This window comes from Chenopodium quinoa, unplaced genomic scaffold (genome assembly GCF_001683475.1).
Source record: "Chenopodium quinoa cultivar QQ74 unplaced genomic scaffold, ASM168347v1, whole genome shotgun sequence".
In the NCBI taxonomy this organism is placed as follows: domain Eukaryota; kingdom Viridiplantae; phylum Streptophyta; class Magnoliopsida; order Caryophyllales; family Amaranthaceae; genus Chenopodium; species Chenopodium quinoa.
In genome coordinates, this window is record NW_018743616.1 from 2,537,509 (window position 1) to 2,557,029 (window position 19,521).

General features: G+C 35.6%; 1 protein-coding gene across 1 annotated transcript; it reads right to left on the minus strand.

Moving 5' to 3' along the window:
• Positions 1-2,811: 2,811 nt before the first annotated feature.
• LOC110683046 (casein kinase 1-like protein 2) lies at positions 2,812-13,589 on the minus strand. Its single transcript, XM_021859384.1, has 14 exons — positions 13,079-13,589; positions 12,942-12,982; positions 8,371-8,440; positions 8,108-8,256; positions 7,928-8,023; positions 7,363-7,433; positions 5,529-5,590; positions 5,366-5,429; positions 5,205-5,289; positions 4,988-5,114; positions 4,752-4,834; positions 4,574-4,640; positions 4,260-4,405; positions 2,812-3,467 (listed from the first exon to the last, which is right to left on the minus strand). The coding sequence occupies exons 1-14, from the start codon at positions 13,152-13,154 to the stop codon at positions 3,177-3,179; spliced, it is 1,428 nt and encodes a 475-aa protein (XP_021715076.1). The 5' UTR covers positions 13,155-13,589; the 3' UTR covers positions 2,812-3,176.
• Between the last annotated feature and the right edge of the window lie 5,932 nt (positions 13,590-19,521).

The following is a 19,521-nucleotide window of genomic DNA, read 5'->3' on the forward strand; positions in this document are numbered from 1 at the left end:
GAAGTATTTCAATACTACGTTGGTGATATTAATTTTACCATGCAAAGACCAAGCTAAGCTTGGTCTAGAGGTAAGGATTGCACCTTCCAACCTTGAGGTTGGGGGTTCAACCCCACTAGTGACACTTTGAAGGTGGGGATCCCTTACCCTCACTCTCAAAGTATCTAACCCGTAAATATTAGACCAAAAAAATCGTGAAAGTTGAGGTACGGTCAGGGAACTTCTCCTTACCTTTAAAAAAAATATAAAATATAAAATATATAAAATTTACCCTACAGAGGAGCTTTGCCCAGTTAATATTTGGTATAAATAAACATAAGATGGTAATACAGTGGAAATTATAAAATTATGTGCATTGGGTTATGCAGTATATTCATTTAATATTACATATTTTATTCTTGCTGACGTGGACATTCTTTTTAGGGAAATTCTACATAGTGACCTTCAAGATTTGAAAATTCTACATGGAAGACAAACTTTTTTTTACATTCTATAAAGTGATCCTCACCATTTTAATAATTGAGTTGAGTGACCTTAATTATATTTTATTTGGCTAACTTAGCCATAAAATGACTATTTTTTAACAAATATAACAAAATTACTAATTCACCCTTGATTAACACCACACCAAAACATATGCCCACCACCTAAGCCGCCACCACCACTACCTTCCAATAACCACCTAAGCCACTCCAGTCGCGCCGCTTAGCCATACCCTCACCTCCATCCTGTCCCTGGTTCCCAACCCCACCTCGCCACCAACCCAACCACGAAAACCACCCCTCCTTATCTCCTACCCCGAAACAGCCCCTTCCCCTTCTCCTGTAGCGACCGACATCCAAGCCCTAACTGACGTCGGCGCCCAGCCTGCTCTCCCGCCTCGAAACGACCTCATCTCCCTTTCCCCACCCATAAACGTTGCCCCAAACCAAACCCCTACCCCGAAACCACCTTAATAAAACCCTAAACACAAGTAAGGTGATTTTGGGGTCGGGGTTTAGGGTTTGGGGGCAGTGTTCGGAGTGGGGAAGGGGAGGGTGGTCGATTCAGGTGGGGACAGAGTGTTGGGGCCATTTTGGTGGAGGTGGGGGGAACAGAAGCATGGTGGGGATGTCGGGATAGGGAAAAGGAATTGAAGGGGTAGGGGTGTCGTGGGTGGGGAAGGGAGGGGTTGGGTCGCCGGCGAGAAGGAGGGAATGCTAGGCACCGTCGGTCTCTGGCGAGAGAGGGGGAGGGTAAGAGGGAGGAGAGTGCAGTGGTGGCTGGGTATGGTGGGGGTTGTGGTTTGGTTGAAAATGAAGGGGGTAAGTTAGTAAAGTTACTTAAAAACAACTAAGGCTAAACATATACCACAAATAAGGTCACCCAACTCAATTATTAAAATGTAGAGGATCACTATATAGAAAGCAAAAATAGTTTGTCTTTCATGTAAAATTTTCAGTTCTTGGAGGCCACCATGTAGAATTTCCCTTCTTTTTATTGTTATAACTCTGTTTATGAACTATAGTGACGGCGGTAGCTAACAGCGTCCTGAAACTAACGGTTATGGTCGAGCTCTTTGGAAGATGGCAGTTGCCCAGATTTGCGAAGGGGTTGATTTGAAGCCATCAAACAATCTGCTTTGAAAACCTCTGTTCCTCAATTTCCCACTGATTATTATTCATAACATTGCAGGGAGTTCAATTGCGTTGCAAATTTGGGTTTGCGGGACTCATAATTTGAATATCAATGTCTAAAGCAAGATGATGTAGATTACAAAATAAGCCGTCTGCCAGATAGTCTCTCATAATTTGAATATCAACATACTCTCTCCTACCAATTGATTCCGCCGCTGCAACCTCCACCTTATCTCGACGGTGGCAATACTTATAAAATCTGCAACAGTTGTCCGCCAAAAATTTACTACCTTCAATTTCATTGACTTCTTAATGTATAATTTTGATTATTAATATCTCTAATTATCTATTGATAAAAGTTAATACTCCCTCCGTCTCATAATATAGGTTCTATTGTGTTGTTTTCACAGTATTTAAGAAATGGGAGGAGAAGTGGAAGAAGTACATTAAAAGTTAAAAAAAGCTAGACAAAAGTACAAGACAAGTGGATAATTTAAGGGAGTAAAAAGTATAGTTAGAGACAAAAGTTAAAGAGAAAGTGGAAAAAAAATACAATACAAGTGGATAATTTAAGGATAAATTAGGAAGTTTAATGAATTAAATTAAAAAAATAAAGGGATAATGATCTTTACATACTATCCAAAAATAGAAACAGGAACAACATTTTAGGTCTTCTAAATAGAAAAACAAGAACTATATTGTGGGACAGAGAAAGTATGTTACAAATACACATAACCTATTTTTTATGGCCAGAAAGTATCAAGTTTCACACTAAATTTGGCAATCAACAAACAAAAAAAGTTAATAATGTTATTAGGCAATTAAGGGGCGTAATGCTAGTACTTCGTATATGCCTTCGTTCGAGTCACCTCTTGAGAGGAGCAGACAACATTAGTAATCACTCTTCTCCCATTCGCTAGTTGCTTCCTTCCCAAACCTTTTTTTTCTTTAAACAATACACATTCAAAATTTCAAACTAAGCAAAAGCTTCACATGTTGGACTGTTAGAGCATACTTCCATTTAACAGAGCACACAACATAAATGCGAACACGTAGCTACAGCCACCTACAACATTCATGTGATGCCCCGAGAATTACCCAGCAACCAAATTAAAGTTTCAAAACCTTACGAAATTCAAGAGAAACCTCAGCAAAGAAAAGTACTCAAAACATATACAGCTTAACCTAGTAAAAATGAACAAATGCCTAGGCTCATTAGATGTAAACCAATATAACCTGCAATATGAAACAATAATACAACAGTTTTACAATCATGTCCAGTGTACCACCGGCAAATCCCATAAAGGGTACGAGTAAATCTGTCAGCAAATAGACACAGATGTACACACAAATAGAGAAGAGCCTGTATAGAAGCATTACCTCCCTTCACAGCATGAGTTCTCTTGGCTTCCATTCTGAACGTAAACGGTTCGAACTCCAAGTCTTCCTTCAGCGATGCCCAGTCACTTAAAAATACAGGGATCCATCACTAGTGTAATCACACAATTATATCATTTTTATTATAATCGTTACATGGATGTGGTGTGAGCAAGAGTGTATTTAATGGACCCTTTCGTCATCAAAATGCAGACTCTCAATGCCTTTGAGTGTGGACTCATAGTTTTTGATGCTGGTAATCCTACCAGAGGCTTGCTGCTTTGCATCTGAGGATCCAACAGGTGAACTTCTTTGGCCACTTGAAAACCTCTGCACTGGGCCAGGGCTTGCCTCTGCTGTACGAGAACGGGAAGGATCAGAGTCATTCCCTCCTGTAATTGCTTCACGACTACTGGGAACAACAGCTCGCTTTAACAAACCACTAGACCTCCCCATTGGGTTTGAGCTTGACAGCTGAAAATACAAGTTAAAATTATTTTCAAACAAAAGATCAATAATTAAATCTCAAATGCTTATAAACCATAGGAAGTCGCAACATAATACAAAATGAAAATTTTCACTTATGGACAGCTTGGTAGATAAGGTATGGACAATGAATTAGAGCATAATGTAAAATGATTATTTCCAAAATGTCCAAGGTAATGCATCTCCACAACCAAGTATATGTTTCTAATTTATTGACCTGCATCATCACTAATTTTCATTAGCCAGATGGTAATTAGAGGTGTAATTAGAGGTAATAAAATTCAATAAAGAAAATCATATTTTAAGGAGTGCACTACCACAGGCATTCAAATAGGACATGTCACAAAGAAAACACACAAGCTCAGTACATCCCTTCAATCATAATCTTGTAATAACAAGCTCTAGATACATAAGTAGACTGATATAAGGTACATTAATAGTTTAGCTAACAAATCATCAAACTGAAGGAAGACTAAACACCTTCTACCTCAAGTTATGCTGGACACTACAAAGAAAATCCATCATTTATCAACATAGGTTAAAAGAAGAATTTAACAGACGTTGAGATAAAGCTTTGAACAAAGGTTGGTTTAGATCTGTTCCACCGCCCTAAGCATTAGTAGATTTTAAAATAAAGAGTAAATAATTAGATATCAAAAGCCAACTGTATTATTGCAAACTGTTAACTCCGATCACATATTAAGATTAGGAATCTGTTGTATCCACTCGTGTTGTCTATTGCCCTTATATATACCACCCAAATTAGCCCTTGGAACATACCATAGGATCTTTGCTTACAGCTGGATCATTTGCAAGTGGACTCTTCTGCTTCAATAGACTTCCAGAATTCGTAAGTACCCCAGACATTATTCTCCGCCGAGAACTATCTCCAGTAGATAGGCCACCTGCTCGGCCTTCTTCTTCACCTGAAATGGTCATACATAAATTATTTCCTGATAGTTCATCCAAATGATACGACAGTGTAATGGGATACTCGCAATCTTTTGCTACACTACTTATATACCCCCAACCTCCTTTCGTATATATCTAACCCAAAACTTATGGACGCATTGATTATAAAAAAAAACACCAACCTAAATTTCTTTCGGCGTTAGCTATTGGAGGAACAGGCACACCTGCGCTAGGTCCAGCACCAGCACCCTAGCATGCATATTAACAAAATGAGGGAAATACATAAATGAGAAAAATAGAGGAGCAAAGTAGTGGCCAACCACGAGAAGAACCTCGTGCGCACAGCCCACTAACACTTACCGCTATACGAGCAGGAGGAGTGGCTAATTGCGATTGCTGATATTTAAGAATAGTCCAGTCAAACACGTAATCGAATTGAAATCCTACATCGATATCACATATTTTAAAGAATGGAAATTAGGTCAATAGACAATGGCAAATTAGAAAATTAAATCAGGTAGAATGATGGACCAGAGAGGGTAAGGGAAATAAACATGAGGTTCTGAAATTATAAAATACAGAAAGTAACTGCACACCTTCACGAATGAAGAGGTCTCGGAAGATTCTTTTCAGGTATGCATAATCTGGTTTATCATCAAATCGCAATGAGCGACAGTAATGGAAGTAAGATGCAAATTCAGTTGGATAACCACGACAAAGGGCCTGACAAATAAGTAATAGTTTCAGAAAGCAATATGAGAAAAGAGGCACGTAACAAAATAAGTTTCTGCCTTAAAAACCCAATGGTCATACCTCAATAGATGTGGAGACCTTTTTCTCACTAATTCTCTCGTACTTCTGTTTCTTAGTCCCAGCCTTTAGTCCTTGCCAAGGAAGACTGTATGACAGACCTTATAACATGAGCCCTCTGATCAATCTGAACATAACATGCAGTAAGGGGTTTCGACAATTACCTGCCTCTTAGGAAGTACATCAGCACATATCCAAGAGATTCTAAATCATCCCTCCTGCTTTGCTCTAAATAATATCAAATCAGGTTAAAAATAATGATATAGAACTGACATGAAATCAAAATGCAGCCAAATGCTTCTTATATCACAACACAACGAAACCTACCTATTCCAAGGTGTGTGTTCATACTTGCATATCTTGCAGTTCCTGTCAAGTTCTTATTGTCTCTGCAATTTCCAAAAGAAAGATATGAGAAACATTTGAGAATCTTGCCTTTTAAATACTCATTATAATTTTTTGAGTAGCCACTAGCAGAGTAGCAGTCTTTTCAAATGACCTGTTAGACCTGCACTTTAATGAATTAAGATTCCATTGCATTTCATTATATGATACATTGTTAATAGTGAATTTCACAGGTACTGTCCTTTCACACTTGCTCCCTCTTTGTCAAAGAATGTTCGCCTTGAAACTTGTGTGTCATTGAAATGTATTACAAATTCACAAATAGACAACCTCTTTGGGATAAACCAAAAATTTATTACTCCCTTTGTCCCACTCTAAATGCCAAATTTAATTAAAAGTCATGTTTTAGGAGTTGGCTAGAAATTTCAAAATTATCCTTACTAATATGTACAATTGTTGAAAGCAAGCACATCATTAAGACCTATGCATCAAATCCAAAATATAGTAAGAATAATATAATAAAGTCATAATTTAAGTTACTAGACATGAGTTTTGACATTTTTTTTGGGATGATTTGAAATAAAATGTGGCCTACTAAAGTGGGAAAGAGGGAGTATTTAACGCCACGCAAATAAACACACTTCTAATACAGGTAGTGACCAAAACAGCCTCAGCAAGTGCATTGATAAGTTTGTATAGTCCAAACTCTAAAGCTTTATCAGGAGTAAGAGTTACAGTCTTTTACTTTCTCTCTTTGCTTTCTTTATATCTCCCTCTTCAAAGCCAATCAGACATGAAGTAGATACAAAGATCAGCAAACCCCCAATAAAACAGAGTTGCCCATATAGATCAACATAGCCATGTTTTTATGTTAATATGCATAGCTTAAGAGAGAATTAATAGTGATAATCATAAGGCTAATGATAATTCTGATGCCTTCTTAAAAAAAACTCAGGACTCGTCTAAACAACGGGAATATATTAGGGAATGAACCAAATTCACAAAGCCCAGGATCCAGAACATAATTTTGGAAATCGAATGAGAAGTGAAGTTTGAAAAGGCACTTCTAATAGTTTCATAATAAACAAAAGCAGTGATGAAGCCCTGCCTCGCATAGGTTCAAAGCCATTTCAACTTTGAACACAAAAACAACAAGATATATTACAACATCCCATTCTATAATTCAAAATCCAACTATTTTGGTGCAAATTTCCTTCCAAATTTTGGAGTGCAACCAGCATCTAGGGGGTTTATGCGTTGGGTAACATTAAATATCCGAATTATAAAAATGATTTATACATACACTTTACTATTTTAATAACTTTGAAAACGATTCATAGCCTTATTAATCATCAACAAAAATTCGAGTGCAAGGGATAAAAGTAAGTTTGAAAAAAAGAATATTGAGACAGCTGACAGATGTAAGAGGAATCATGAATGGGAAAAATCGAAACCATGATCTACGGAAGGGTAGTGCGTGATTTACTCAATTTATCCAACCACAGAACCACGAGTTTCAATCAACTAACTCTATTCAAAAGATTGTTTATATTGGTTGTATTTTATTCACCCCCCCCCCCCCCTAATTTTGTTTTATATACCAGATTTTGTGGATTCAATTGGTTTAACTAAACACACAATGGATCTGTCCCTGAATAAAAGCATCAATCTCAACAAGCTAAAAATTGCAATAAAGATATCAAAGGCTAAACTCTGCTTTTGCAAAAATGATTCATCCAGGTTCCGTAAATTTAGGTACGTAAACACCAGCATCATTCACCTATCAAGTCTATCATGTCCAGAAGTATTATCTAACCTGTAAGGGATATGCTGATGAGTAGTTGTATCTCTGTACTTCTTTGCTAAGCCAAAGTCAATAACGTAGACCTGGAAACAAAATTACAGCTATTTAAAATATAGAAATGTAGTAGGAAAATTATCTCTTCCAGTTCTACAAGAGCCTTTCAACTGGAGTATTTTTTTTTTTTTTTTTTTTTTTTTTTTGGTGGTGGTAGAAGTATAGCTTATCTAGAGTGCATATAGTCAGTTTTCAGCTTTCCTCCATCCCCAGTCCTCAAAATAAATTCACGCCACATTTTTATGGATGTCAGGTGTCCCAAAAAAAACTTTACTGTTCTTATTTTGGTTTTCTCATATGAAAATATCAATACACCCCAGATACACTACCCCCCTATACTCCACCGGAAAAACTTGTCACATGGGAATCAAAGTTAAAAACAATAAATAAATAAATAAAAGGTAACTAAATGATTTCCTTAAACACGAGTAACACTTATTGACGGACAGTAATATAAGCAATCTGAAATCAATTTGCCAATTAAAAGCTCTAAATGAAGACAAATAGAATTCAGAACAGATACCTGATTTGCTCGCCTACCCAAGCCCATGAGGAAGTTGTCAGGCTTAATATCACGATGCAAGAAGGATTTTGAGTGAACAAACTCAATCCGGTTAATCTGCAAGATGAAGCTAACATTAATATGGAAACAATAAAATATAATGATTGCAAGTCTTGTCAAAGTCGTGACAGATAAAGATACCATTTGATCAGCAAGCATGAGAACTGTCTTCAACGAAAATTTCCTGCTGCAGAAGTTAAATAGATCTTCAAGGCTAGGCCCAAGTAAATCCATAACAAGAACATTGTAATCACCCTCTACACCAGACCATCTCACATTCATAATTCCAGCTGCAAAAGAACCAGTACCGGGAATAAGATATCATAAAAATGATAACACCAAGGGAAAAAAAGGAACTAAATGAATTTCATGATATCACGTATAAAATGCTGTAAATCCATTACTTCCTCCCTGCAGAATCCTGTATAGCTTTGACTCATAGAGCAATTGTGGATGTTTTGTCTTAACATTTTCCTAAAACAACAAAAATCCTGTTAGATGCATCAATAAGATGAATCATGGATCATCTTACAGTATGAATACATCACTTCACAACACGCCATGATCAAACCAAATAACAATAAAAGAAGATAAACTGACAAAGGGAGGATAAAGTGATAAACAGCGGACATGGGCATCGATATATATGCTAACTCAATTTGTTTGGTTCAAAGTGGAAAATGATATCTTATATGTGCCCATTGACTAACATATTTCTCTTCTTTCAGTTTACAAAAGGTTCCAAGGCTCCATCCCAAGACATAATCCCCAACTCATCCCAGAAACTATTGCTGGCCCCCATCACAATCACTGGCACACTACCCAAATAATATCTCCTTTTTCTTCTCTTATTTTTGTGGTCGGGAATGGAGAGAAAGGATCATCCTGTGAGTTGAGGTTTGGTGTGTAGTCCTAAAAAAAGGAGAATTGGAATTTAAAAGGATTGTCTAAAAAAAATGCTACTTTGGTGGAATGTTGCTGGAGGTTTACTCTTGAATATCAAGGGGGTACAATGTAATGTTATAAATGTTCAAAGTGTTGTCTGGTGGCCTCACAATTTACCTTGGAAATTTATCTCACAAAAGGCCTATCTAATTGCCATTGGTGAGGTTTATATTGGGATTAGCAAACAAGTTTGTCATGTTGTGATCCCTTAAATATCATACCAATAGCAAATTTCATCTAAATAGTGAAGGTGCCACTTAAGGTGAGAGCTTTAATTGGAAGCTAGCTTAGGAAAGGATCAACACAAATGATATGCTTCAAAAAGGTGAATCAAAGTTGGCCACATCACCAAATGTGTAGCTAACAGTGAGTTTAGTTCACATGTTTTCCTTCACTGTGAATTAGCTAACTATCTTTGAAGAAGGCTCTTTGACCATTCAGGGGCGGTTATATAAGTTGCTTTAGTTACACAGTGATGGCACTCTAATGGTGTGTTTGGGTTAAAAAAATTGGTAGTAATCTTGCTTAATTTGCTATGATACAAAGTGACTTTGCAAGCTTCTTCATGAGCTAAGGCAGCTGGAGCTTTCCAAAAGTATTCTCTAGGGGAGAATGGGAGATACTAAGGAATTAGGCTAATTTGTACTCCTTCCATATCATAATAATTGTAACACTTTCCTTTTACATCCGTTACATAATAATTGCAACACTTCTTTATTTGATAATGAGTCTAATAACCCACTTATATTTTACTATTTCTCTTTCCTACCAACCCCACTTACACTACTTTTTATTATTTCTCTCTCCTACTAACAACTAAATATACTCCTACCAACTATACTTTATATCATTAAACTCTTCTTTTGGTCCTCACCCTATAATTTCCCTAACGATTTGTTTGGATAGCAAATAAGGAAGGAAAGGAAGGGGAGGGAAAGAGGAGGAAGGGAAGGGAAAAGAAAGGGAGGGGAGAGGTGAGCTCCATTTTCCCTCCAAATCTCTCCAAATTTGGAGGGATTATGCTTATTAAAGAGAGAGGGAAAATGGAACCCTCTCTCTCCTTTGCCTTCCTTCCCCCAATCCTTTACCCAAACAAGAGAGTTTGTCCCCCACCCTTTCTCTTTCCTTCCATTTCCTTCTATCCAAACAAAGTGTAAAACTATGTGCAACACCTAGTGCCACACATATTACGAAACAGAGGGGTAATTCATTTTGAGTTACTTTGTGAGGACACCATGTCCTACTAAATAACCCTTTTGAAATCAAATAGTATATTTTATTTAATAAAATAAAAAAAATAAAAAAAAGAATAATACTTCCTCCATTCTACAAATATTGCAACAATTACTATTTTAGGAAGTTTCACAAATATTGCAACATTTCCCTATTGGCACATGTTTTCTCTCCTTCTCTAACCTCATCACATGGGTCCATATCTTTATTCCTCTCTATCTCTTTCCTCTTCATAAAATCCGTGTGCCCCACCCTTGTTGCAATATTAGGGGAACGGAGGAAGTTTCACACAAGAAAGAACCCAGTTAATAGCATATGAAAAGCATTCTTATATTTAATTAGCCTAATGTACCCATAAAAAGCTGAAATTCATATAGCAAGAAAGAATGCTACTAAATCTCTTGGTGAATAGACTATCAATAGTGTAGAGGCGCCCAATCACATAAAACCCTATTCACAAGCTAAAACTCTTTGAAGATTATTCCCTTCACATAAAAAATAAATAAATAAATAAATTTATATATATAAAAAAAAAAAAAAAAAAAAAAAAAAAAAAAAACCCAAGCTTAACCTCTAGGCAAGTTGTTCCCTTTACGTGCATAAGTATTTTATAATCCAAGTAGCTCAACATTAAGTGCCTGTGAAGCATAGAAAAGCCCAGCAATAGGTGTTTTGGCATTTTTGAAGAGCTGGAGAATGGACATGAAACACCACAAAACACCTGGTAACTCATGTAACATTCAAAGCTCTTGAAAACCAGGAAACATTGTCTAGCTCAATATTTTTTAATTTGTAGGAGACTCCAATATATGTTTTGTGCCCTGAAAACCTCAAAAGAAGAGGAGACTCCAATATATGTTTTTTGATCCAACCCCCTGCCCCTCTCTCTCACACTCCAATCACGATGGCCACATTGACAGAGATCTAGCCATTGGAAACCTACACTGAAAGACCTTTGGCAGTCACATCTTCCAGGAGCTTTGCATTACACTGCTGTAATCTATCGGTCACAATATTTTGTAAGAAATCATTATTCTTTCATCTCGTGCTCCCCTTAATGTTGAATATTTGCTTTTACTTTTATCAGCACATTATTATTGGCCTAAAAAATAAGACATCAGTTCTTGAAAATAATGAAACCAAAGAAGTTTTGGTCAATAAATCAATGGCAAAAATGTTTCTCACATTAATATATTATATACCCATTGACAAATAGGTTCTTGTGGCAGAGAAACATGCACGGGATGGGATTAGAGATACCATTTGTGCGTGTAAAGACTAATCAAGGGTAGGGATGGTTTTTGAATTCTTCAGTGTTTTTTCTTTTAATCTCATTAAACAAAGTTGGTTTCTCATTAAGAAAATAAAGATAAAGATAAAGACAACGTTTTTTAATCAATGCTTCCCCTTCTTCTCTATGTTTTTACAAAATTGACCATTTCCATTTATTATTACCATTTTATTCATGAGCTAAATAATTCGGCACAGAAGCTACAAGATTAAGCTGAGCACAAAATAACTGGACATGAACTATACTCTTAATTTCAATTCATATCATCTTTTTAACCTTTTCCTATTTTTACTATCCCACCATGCAGACCTCGAGTACTCAGTAACAGCAGCTTGACCAGGAAATTTGTATGAGAAGATAAACTACTAGATAGGCTCTTGATACTTACATTCTAATTTATAATTTCATCTTTGTGGTACTGAGAGGTTGGATCAGCAATCCCTAAACTGGAAATAATATGTGCGACAGTGTGAGAAGCACCAGCCCTCTTTCAAAATTCAAACCCGTTTCAGTGATAGCAAGGCATAAACCAAAAAAGTAGAAGTCCTTATTCATATCATCCCTTTTAATTGTTATACTCTTTCTTCACAAATTTCTTCTATCATATTTTGCCTCCAAATGCTTTCCGAGGAACCAAAGCCCAAAGACTAAGGTTTCAATTATTGATTTTTGCTGATTATCTAGCTCTTTTTCTCAAAAAAGTGTAATAAAAAAAAAAGTAAAGGAAAAGGATAACACCCTACACTTAATCAATTAATTGTACATTGAAATTCACACTGTATCCAGCCTATACCCTACGGAGGACAAGTAAAAAAAAGTAAGCATGATACATAACTGTACTTGCAAAGCAAATCAAGTCACAATCAGAAACTCCAAGTGCAAAATGAGAAGTTTGGTATGTCATAAGTGGTAACAATCCACCGCGGGCAAGATGTATCCAAAATCATTCTTCGAAAAGCAAAGAGGGTCATACCAAACATTTCCCACCAGAACATAGGAGTAGTTCTACAACTTTGAGAGGATCATGATTCTAAGCAAAGCAATGCTAATTAATATCATGCATGAATACCCAAAGTAGGACACACTCAATTACTTGAAAACATCAATACCTAAACAACAGATTCATACATATTTAACTAAATTAGAAGCTATCAAACATCAACCAAAATCTGCCATACACAATTCTCTCATATTACAAAACAATTCAAAGTTAAACATTTTAAATTAGCATCATTTCCATTAACACCAACGCAAACACAAGTTTTACAAATAAGCAAATTACAAATAATTCCATTTCCCAGCTCCAAAATCAATCATCATCCCAAAACATTTACACAATCATATAAAAAGAAAGTTTTAAAACCCAATTCAATTCTAAATATTTTTTCCCTGTAATCCCAAAATTACTTCCAATTAAATTAAGCATCAGCTTCAAAATAAGAATCATATAAAAATTAATAAAGGCAGTCAAAATTCAATTAAAACAAAATATAATGAACAACTTACAAGCTTAATTGCCACTTCTTCATTAGTTTGAATATTAGTCCCTGCAAAAAACAAACAAAACGTCAAAAAAAACTAAAATTGAGAATTAAATTGCTAAAAAACAAAAAAAAAAAAGTGAAGATTAAGAACAAGCAAACCGAGATAGATCTCTCCAAAAGAACCACTTCCGATCTTACGACCAAGACGAAACTTATTCCCAACACGAGGCTCCATTAAAATCAACAGAAAAGCAACGAACAAACCCTAATTCAACTCAAAACCAGCAAAAAAAATAGGGGAAAATTGGGGGAAAATGAAGAATAAGAAAAGGAAGATAAAGAGGAAGAAATCAACGAAATTGGGAATAGAAATTGAGAAGATGAAAAACCCTAAGATTGAAGAGAGAAAAGAATATGAACATAGTAGTAGAATGTATGTGAAGAACGAACAATCAATCAATCAACTACTTTGAGGAAGGAGAAAGGAAGAGAGAGAAAAATGTATTAGTATTAGTAATAGTAAATTTAGTAATAGTATTAGTAGAATAAGAGTAATTGTACTTAAAGTTGATAAATATTTGGGTTAGGGTTAGATTAATGATAGTTTTGGAATTAGGAAAGGGTGGGGTGGGTGGAGAGGTGATGTAGATTATTGAAAATTGTTTCTTTCTCTCTACTCTAAAGTTTTTAGAGTAGTGTGGTTTGGATAAAATGATGCAAAATGAATACTGCGTTCAATACGTGGTCTTCTTGTCGACAGTGGTGACAGTTTTTTTCTTTTTTATCTAGATGAATCATAAAAATAATATGAAGGAATTTGAATTTATGATCGACAGTAGACTCAACCAATAGGTTATGATCTCATTGGTAGTGTGGTTAAGTTTTATAAAACTTATGGCGACATCTGATTTTTGATGCTGGCAAATAACAATATTCTTGAAAATAAAGAATTAATTTGTTACAAATTAATAAAGTCATAACTCATTTGGAGTACCTGATGGGAAATTTTTTATAAATAAATGAGTTAAAATGATAGTTGCACAAGGAAAAATCTAATGAACGTCTTGGGGGTGTTGGATAAAATAACGGGAAAATACAAATTTATCATCATGATAAACAAAAAATATTTATCTAGTGGCATTTTCATAAATAATCAACAACTTTTTATTAAACGGGGGTCCCACAAATGATTAAGTATTTACGAATATGTTATGCTGACTAAAATTTTTTTGTTGATTTATTTACGAAAATGTCGTATTAAGTGGGATATTTTGTTGATTTATTTACAAAAATGCCACTAAATAAACGATTTTTGTTTATAATGCCACTAAATAAACTATTTTTGCTTATCATGATGATAAACTAGGCCTTTCCTAAAATAACTAAAAGTAGAAATATTAACTTGAAATGAACATTAATTACACTGATCGACACATAAATTAGGCATGCATTCCTAAATTAATACTATCATAGGAAATATTTTAAATGGTTATCTAACGTTTTTAGGAGCGTTCGTTAGCAAGATCCTTCGCACAATAATAGTTTTTGGTTGCTCAAAATTGTAGTTTCTACAACGACTTCCAAGCTGATTGTGACCCACTCCATGGTTTCATCTTTTTCTCCCTTCAATCTGATTTCCACCCACCTTTCATCTTCTTCTTCCTCCTCCGATTCCCATACACATCCATCTTCTTCGTTTTCTTCTTCGAGCCGCTGCATTAAAGAACATTAAACCTCAATACCCCCATTTTCAGCGGCTTCATCGCCAAATCCAACAAAACCCTAAGAAAAATATAGAAATAAAGGGAATGGTACAGTTAACCTTAAAGGGAAAGTGTTTGTCGTTTGCTTGTGTGATTCCCCCCCCCCATTGGTGTTCACCATTGATGGAGCTCGTGAGCTTCTTCATTTATGAATTCTCTAATCTCCATTGAAGTTGCTTTAGAGCTAGCTTCTCTTCTTAAAAATACCCCTTTTTTACGTGAGAAATGACTAGAATACCCTTGCGATATATTTACAAGTTTGTCATATAGAGCTAAATTTGTATTTTCTCAAAGTAGATAATTCCCTTTATCATTGTTTTCGTTTTGTCATGGAGAAAGAGAGGAAAAAGCATATGCTAATGAAGGGGATGTAGGTTCAAAGGAACATTGTTGAAGAAGAGGATGAAAGAGAGAGAGAGAGGGGGATGGTGGAGAAGATCAAGAAGGACAAAGATGATGAGTTAAATGGAATTATGGATGATTAGGAGATCAACCAACAATTATTTGCGTCTTTTTTTTAATTAATCAAGGGTTTGTATTTCTTCCCTAATTTCCCTCTTTTATTATTTACCATCAATTTTAATTTCTTAATTCACTTTCTAATTTTAGGCTTATTCAATTTATGGATTTGGATTGTAAATTGTTATTTGTACATATTCACAATCATATTGAATCGATGTTTGTTTTTCGATAATAATCAATTGATGCTCCTACTTGTATTGTTGTTACTTGAATTCACCAAAGTGTACAATGATTTTAATTTTCATTTGGATGTCGAACTGCGTCAACCAATTGGTTCTACATTCTATTCACTCAAACATACGTATAGACTGACTTTATTAGCCGTGATGTTCACCTTATTTTACACATGATTGGACTTGATGGACTTTGATAAGCCTTGGAACTTATTTGTGTCTCGTTTTTATGTACTTCGTAGTACATAGTATTTTTTAACGGTACCCACTTTCAAAAATTATGTTACATATCATCAAACCTTTTTTTTTTTGTCGATTTAGGTTCTTAATTATTAAAAGGAAATATACAATTTAATAATCCCAACTATCGGCGATTTACTTCTAATAATCCCAACTAAAGTTTATTATCTAATAATCCCAACTATGTTGTCAGTTTGCCTCCAATGGTCTCAATCCATCAACAACCCGTTATAACATGTAACCATGACACGTGTTAACACGTGATTGATCCAATAAAAAAAAACCCAAAATTATTAGCCACCCTTTCCCCTACTGCCAAACCCTAATCTCACCGGAAACCGACCTCCTCCCCTAACCACCGAAATCAGCCAATTGGCCCTCTACCACCCATCAGACCCAACTCGACCCCCGAAACCACCCACCCAGCCTACCCTGACCCCCAAAAACCACCAACCTAACCCTACTCGACCCTCGAAACCAGACCCTCTACCTTCCTCCGCCGCTAAAATCGCTCCTCCTCCCTTCCCCACCGTCGAAACGACCGATTTCGAGGGTGGGGAAAGGAAGGAGGGGCGGTTTTTGCATCAGAGGAAAGGAGAGGGCATGTTTTGAGGGTCGGGGTGGGTTGCTTTGGGGGGTCAGGGTGGGCTGGGTGGGTGGTTTCGGGGGGTCAAGGGTGGGTCAGATGGGTGGTAGAGGGCCAGCCGGCTGATTTCCATGGTTAAGGGGTGGTGGTCGGTGGTTTCCATTGAGGTTAGAGGGTGGGGTTAGGGTTTGACGGTGGGGAAAAGGGTGGGTGGGAATTTTGGGTTTTTTTTTACTTTTTTTTTTATTTTACTTATGTTTTTTTTAGTTTTGACCAATCATGTGTTGACACGTGGCTATTAAAACACACAAAAAAAAATCCCTTTCAGCAGGTTACCAGTTATTGGCACCATTGAAGGCAAACTGACAGCATAATGAGATTATCAATCAATAATATAATACTAAAACAGGCACCGGGAACGACACGTGTAATACTCCGTATTTTATACGTATATTAATTTAAAGTATTACTCCCTCCGTTTTTAAATACTTGCTCCACTTTTCATTTCCGGGCGTTTTTAAATACTTGTTCCATTTCTTTATTTTGAAAGTTTTTATAATATTTAATTCATTTCTCTCAACTAGTGGACCCAACATAAATCATATTTTATTAATTTCATAGTCTCTCTCCTCCAATTCTCTCAACTACTTTTGTTTTTTACAATTTTTTTATTATTCCACCCACCCCACTACCTCCATATTTAATTATATTCTCCAATTTCTCCTAAAACTCCGCACATGGAGAAATGAGCAAGTATTTAAAAACGGAGGAAGTATTTTATGACATATTAAAATAATTTGAAATGAATTATTTATAACATTTTAATATTTAAAAAGGTATATTTTACTTGAAAACCCAATTTATTATTTATTTATATGGTTTAGGAAATATTTTATTTTATTATTTAGAAACTTTAGGGCATATTTGATTTATAAAATAATTTTAAAGTCAAAAGAACTTTAAATAAAGTCAAATGACTACTTTAAATAGAAGTGAGAATCATTAAGGGTAAAAGGAGAAGTTAAGTTAGGAGGGTTTTGAGAGGGAGTATAAATACCCATCTATGAGCAAATTTAGACTTTGCCCAAGGTGGAGAATATCCAAAGGTAAACTCTCTTTCTCTCTCTCCTCTAATTTTTCTCTCTCCCTTAATTTTCCCCCTCTCCCTTTGCTCACACACACACACACACACAACCACCACACGATTTTCGACTACCACCACTACCACCAGTCGGCCGCCACCAGCACTCGCCAGTAGCAGTAGCAGCTGTGGGGAGTTGGAGGTGGCGACAACCGTCCTCCCCTTCCCCTGTGTGCGTTCGGTTCGAACAAAAAAAAACTTCTTGTTTTAAAATTTAATTAGCTTTGATTAATTATTGTTTTGGGTGTGTGTGATGAAATTATGATGTTTTAATGAAGATTAATATGTACATAATTTTCAGATTTGGTTTTGTATGAAAAAGCCCCAAATTGTTTAAACCCTAGGTTTCTAAATTGATGTTTGTTGAAGGAATTTAACTGTAATTGATTAAAACTATTGAAATTAATATTTTTAAACTAAATGACAACAAGTTTAAGGGTTTTTATATTGCTGGAATTTTTATGTAGAGGCTAGAATAAAGTGTTCTTGAAAGGATTTTAATTACCCATTAATTGCGAACAAAAGTAGGTAGTTTTAATTAATTTTCAGCATGTTTTAGAAGGTTTAAAAGTGTTTTAAAGAGTGTACATTTTGCTGGAAATTTAATGTGAATAGGTATTAATGTCTCTTGGTATTTGTGGGTTGTAGGAGACTTCCAAGCGAGTGATTTCGTGTAGTCGTGGCGATCTTGAGATCATATTCAAGGTACGTACACGTACTCGATATTATTTAAGCGTGTAGAAGTATGCTAGGATTTATTTTAATGATTTTAGATTAGTATCATGCTCGGTATTTATTGTTGGAATTGGTAAATGGAATTGGATTGATTGATTTGGAATGGTTTTGGTGAAATATGTGTGAAGCATGATTGGTTGAAATAATTTATTTACTGGAATTGGTGATGTTGGAATATTGTTGTTGAACCATACTTTTATTATTGACATGTTTAAAGGCTTATTTGATCAAACTAAATGTTTAATTTGATTTGGAATATAAAAAGGGAATTTTATTATGATTCATATAATTTTTATTGATGCTTTAAGCATGGGGTTGGAGCTATTAAGTGTCTTAGTACACAGGAATAAAATATATTGTGATGCCTAAGTGCACTTAAGGTGTTCTAAACACCGAGGGATCGGATTTGCGGTGCATTATGCGCTTAAGGTGTTTATTTAATGCCGAGGTAGTTTAAAAATAATTCAATATTAAATTATCGGTGATCACTAATTATTCAAGTATTAAATTGGAATGTTTGGTTACTTGAATGAATTGTATTGATTGATTGTGCATGCTGCGGATTGAGAGTCATCACCAAGTCTAAAATATGTAAACAACGTAAAGTGAAAGAGATTGTGCACCAAAACTCTTGGAACATATATACCTCGAGTATGAACATATGGGGGAGGGGGGAGGAGTTATGTGACTTTATATTTGATCATAACTTCTACTGAAAGTACAGGACGCTGTATTTTCCTTTTTATTTTATGTGCACGATGTCCGTCACTCACAAGTGACATTTATGCCTACCCAATTAGCTCTCGGAGTAGTTCACCTTAATTTATTTGGGGCAGGGATTTGGTGGGTTATACGTTTGATGCGTAATCAAATTAAATAAGCAATTTAATAATCTATTGATTGAGTTGTATGTTGTATTTATGCTTGTAAACAGGTGTAACAAGGGAAGTTGTGTGATGCTAGGATGTAAGCATGTTAGTGTGTTTCATTTACGCTATGTACTCAGCATTGCTGATTGTGTGTTTGTATGTTTGTTTGGCCTTGTCTTTGTCTTGGCCCTACGACGACCCATTTCTAATGGCGAGTAGTGGGGACAAAGTAAAGAGAAGTTTTTTTAGGTGAGGAAGCATATTTGTAACACCCCCAAATCTCCCTCCACGAAAATACTAGTATAATACGTATAATTATACCATAGAGATAGACTTAGGCGTATTACCGCCGCGTGATTACGCAAGGCTACCAAAACCACTAACCAAAACCAATACTTTGCAGCAGAAACTCAAACTCTTTCTTTATTAATAATAAACATAAATGGAAACCATTGTCAAGAGTACTCATAAAGACCAACATTACTAATCTAGGTGAAGAACATCCCGGACACCCATCTGCTCAAATATTGACTCCACCTGAAAATAGTCAACAGTGCTTACCATTAAGGTAAA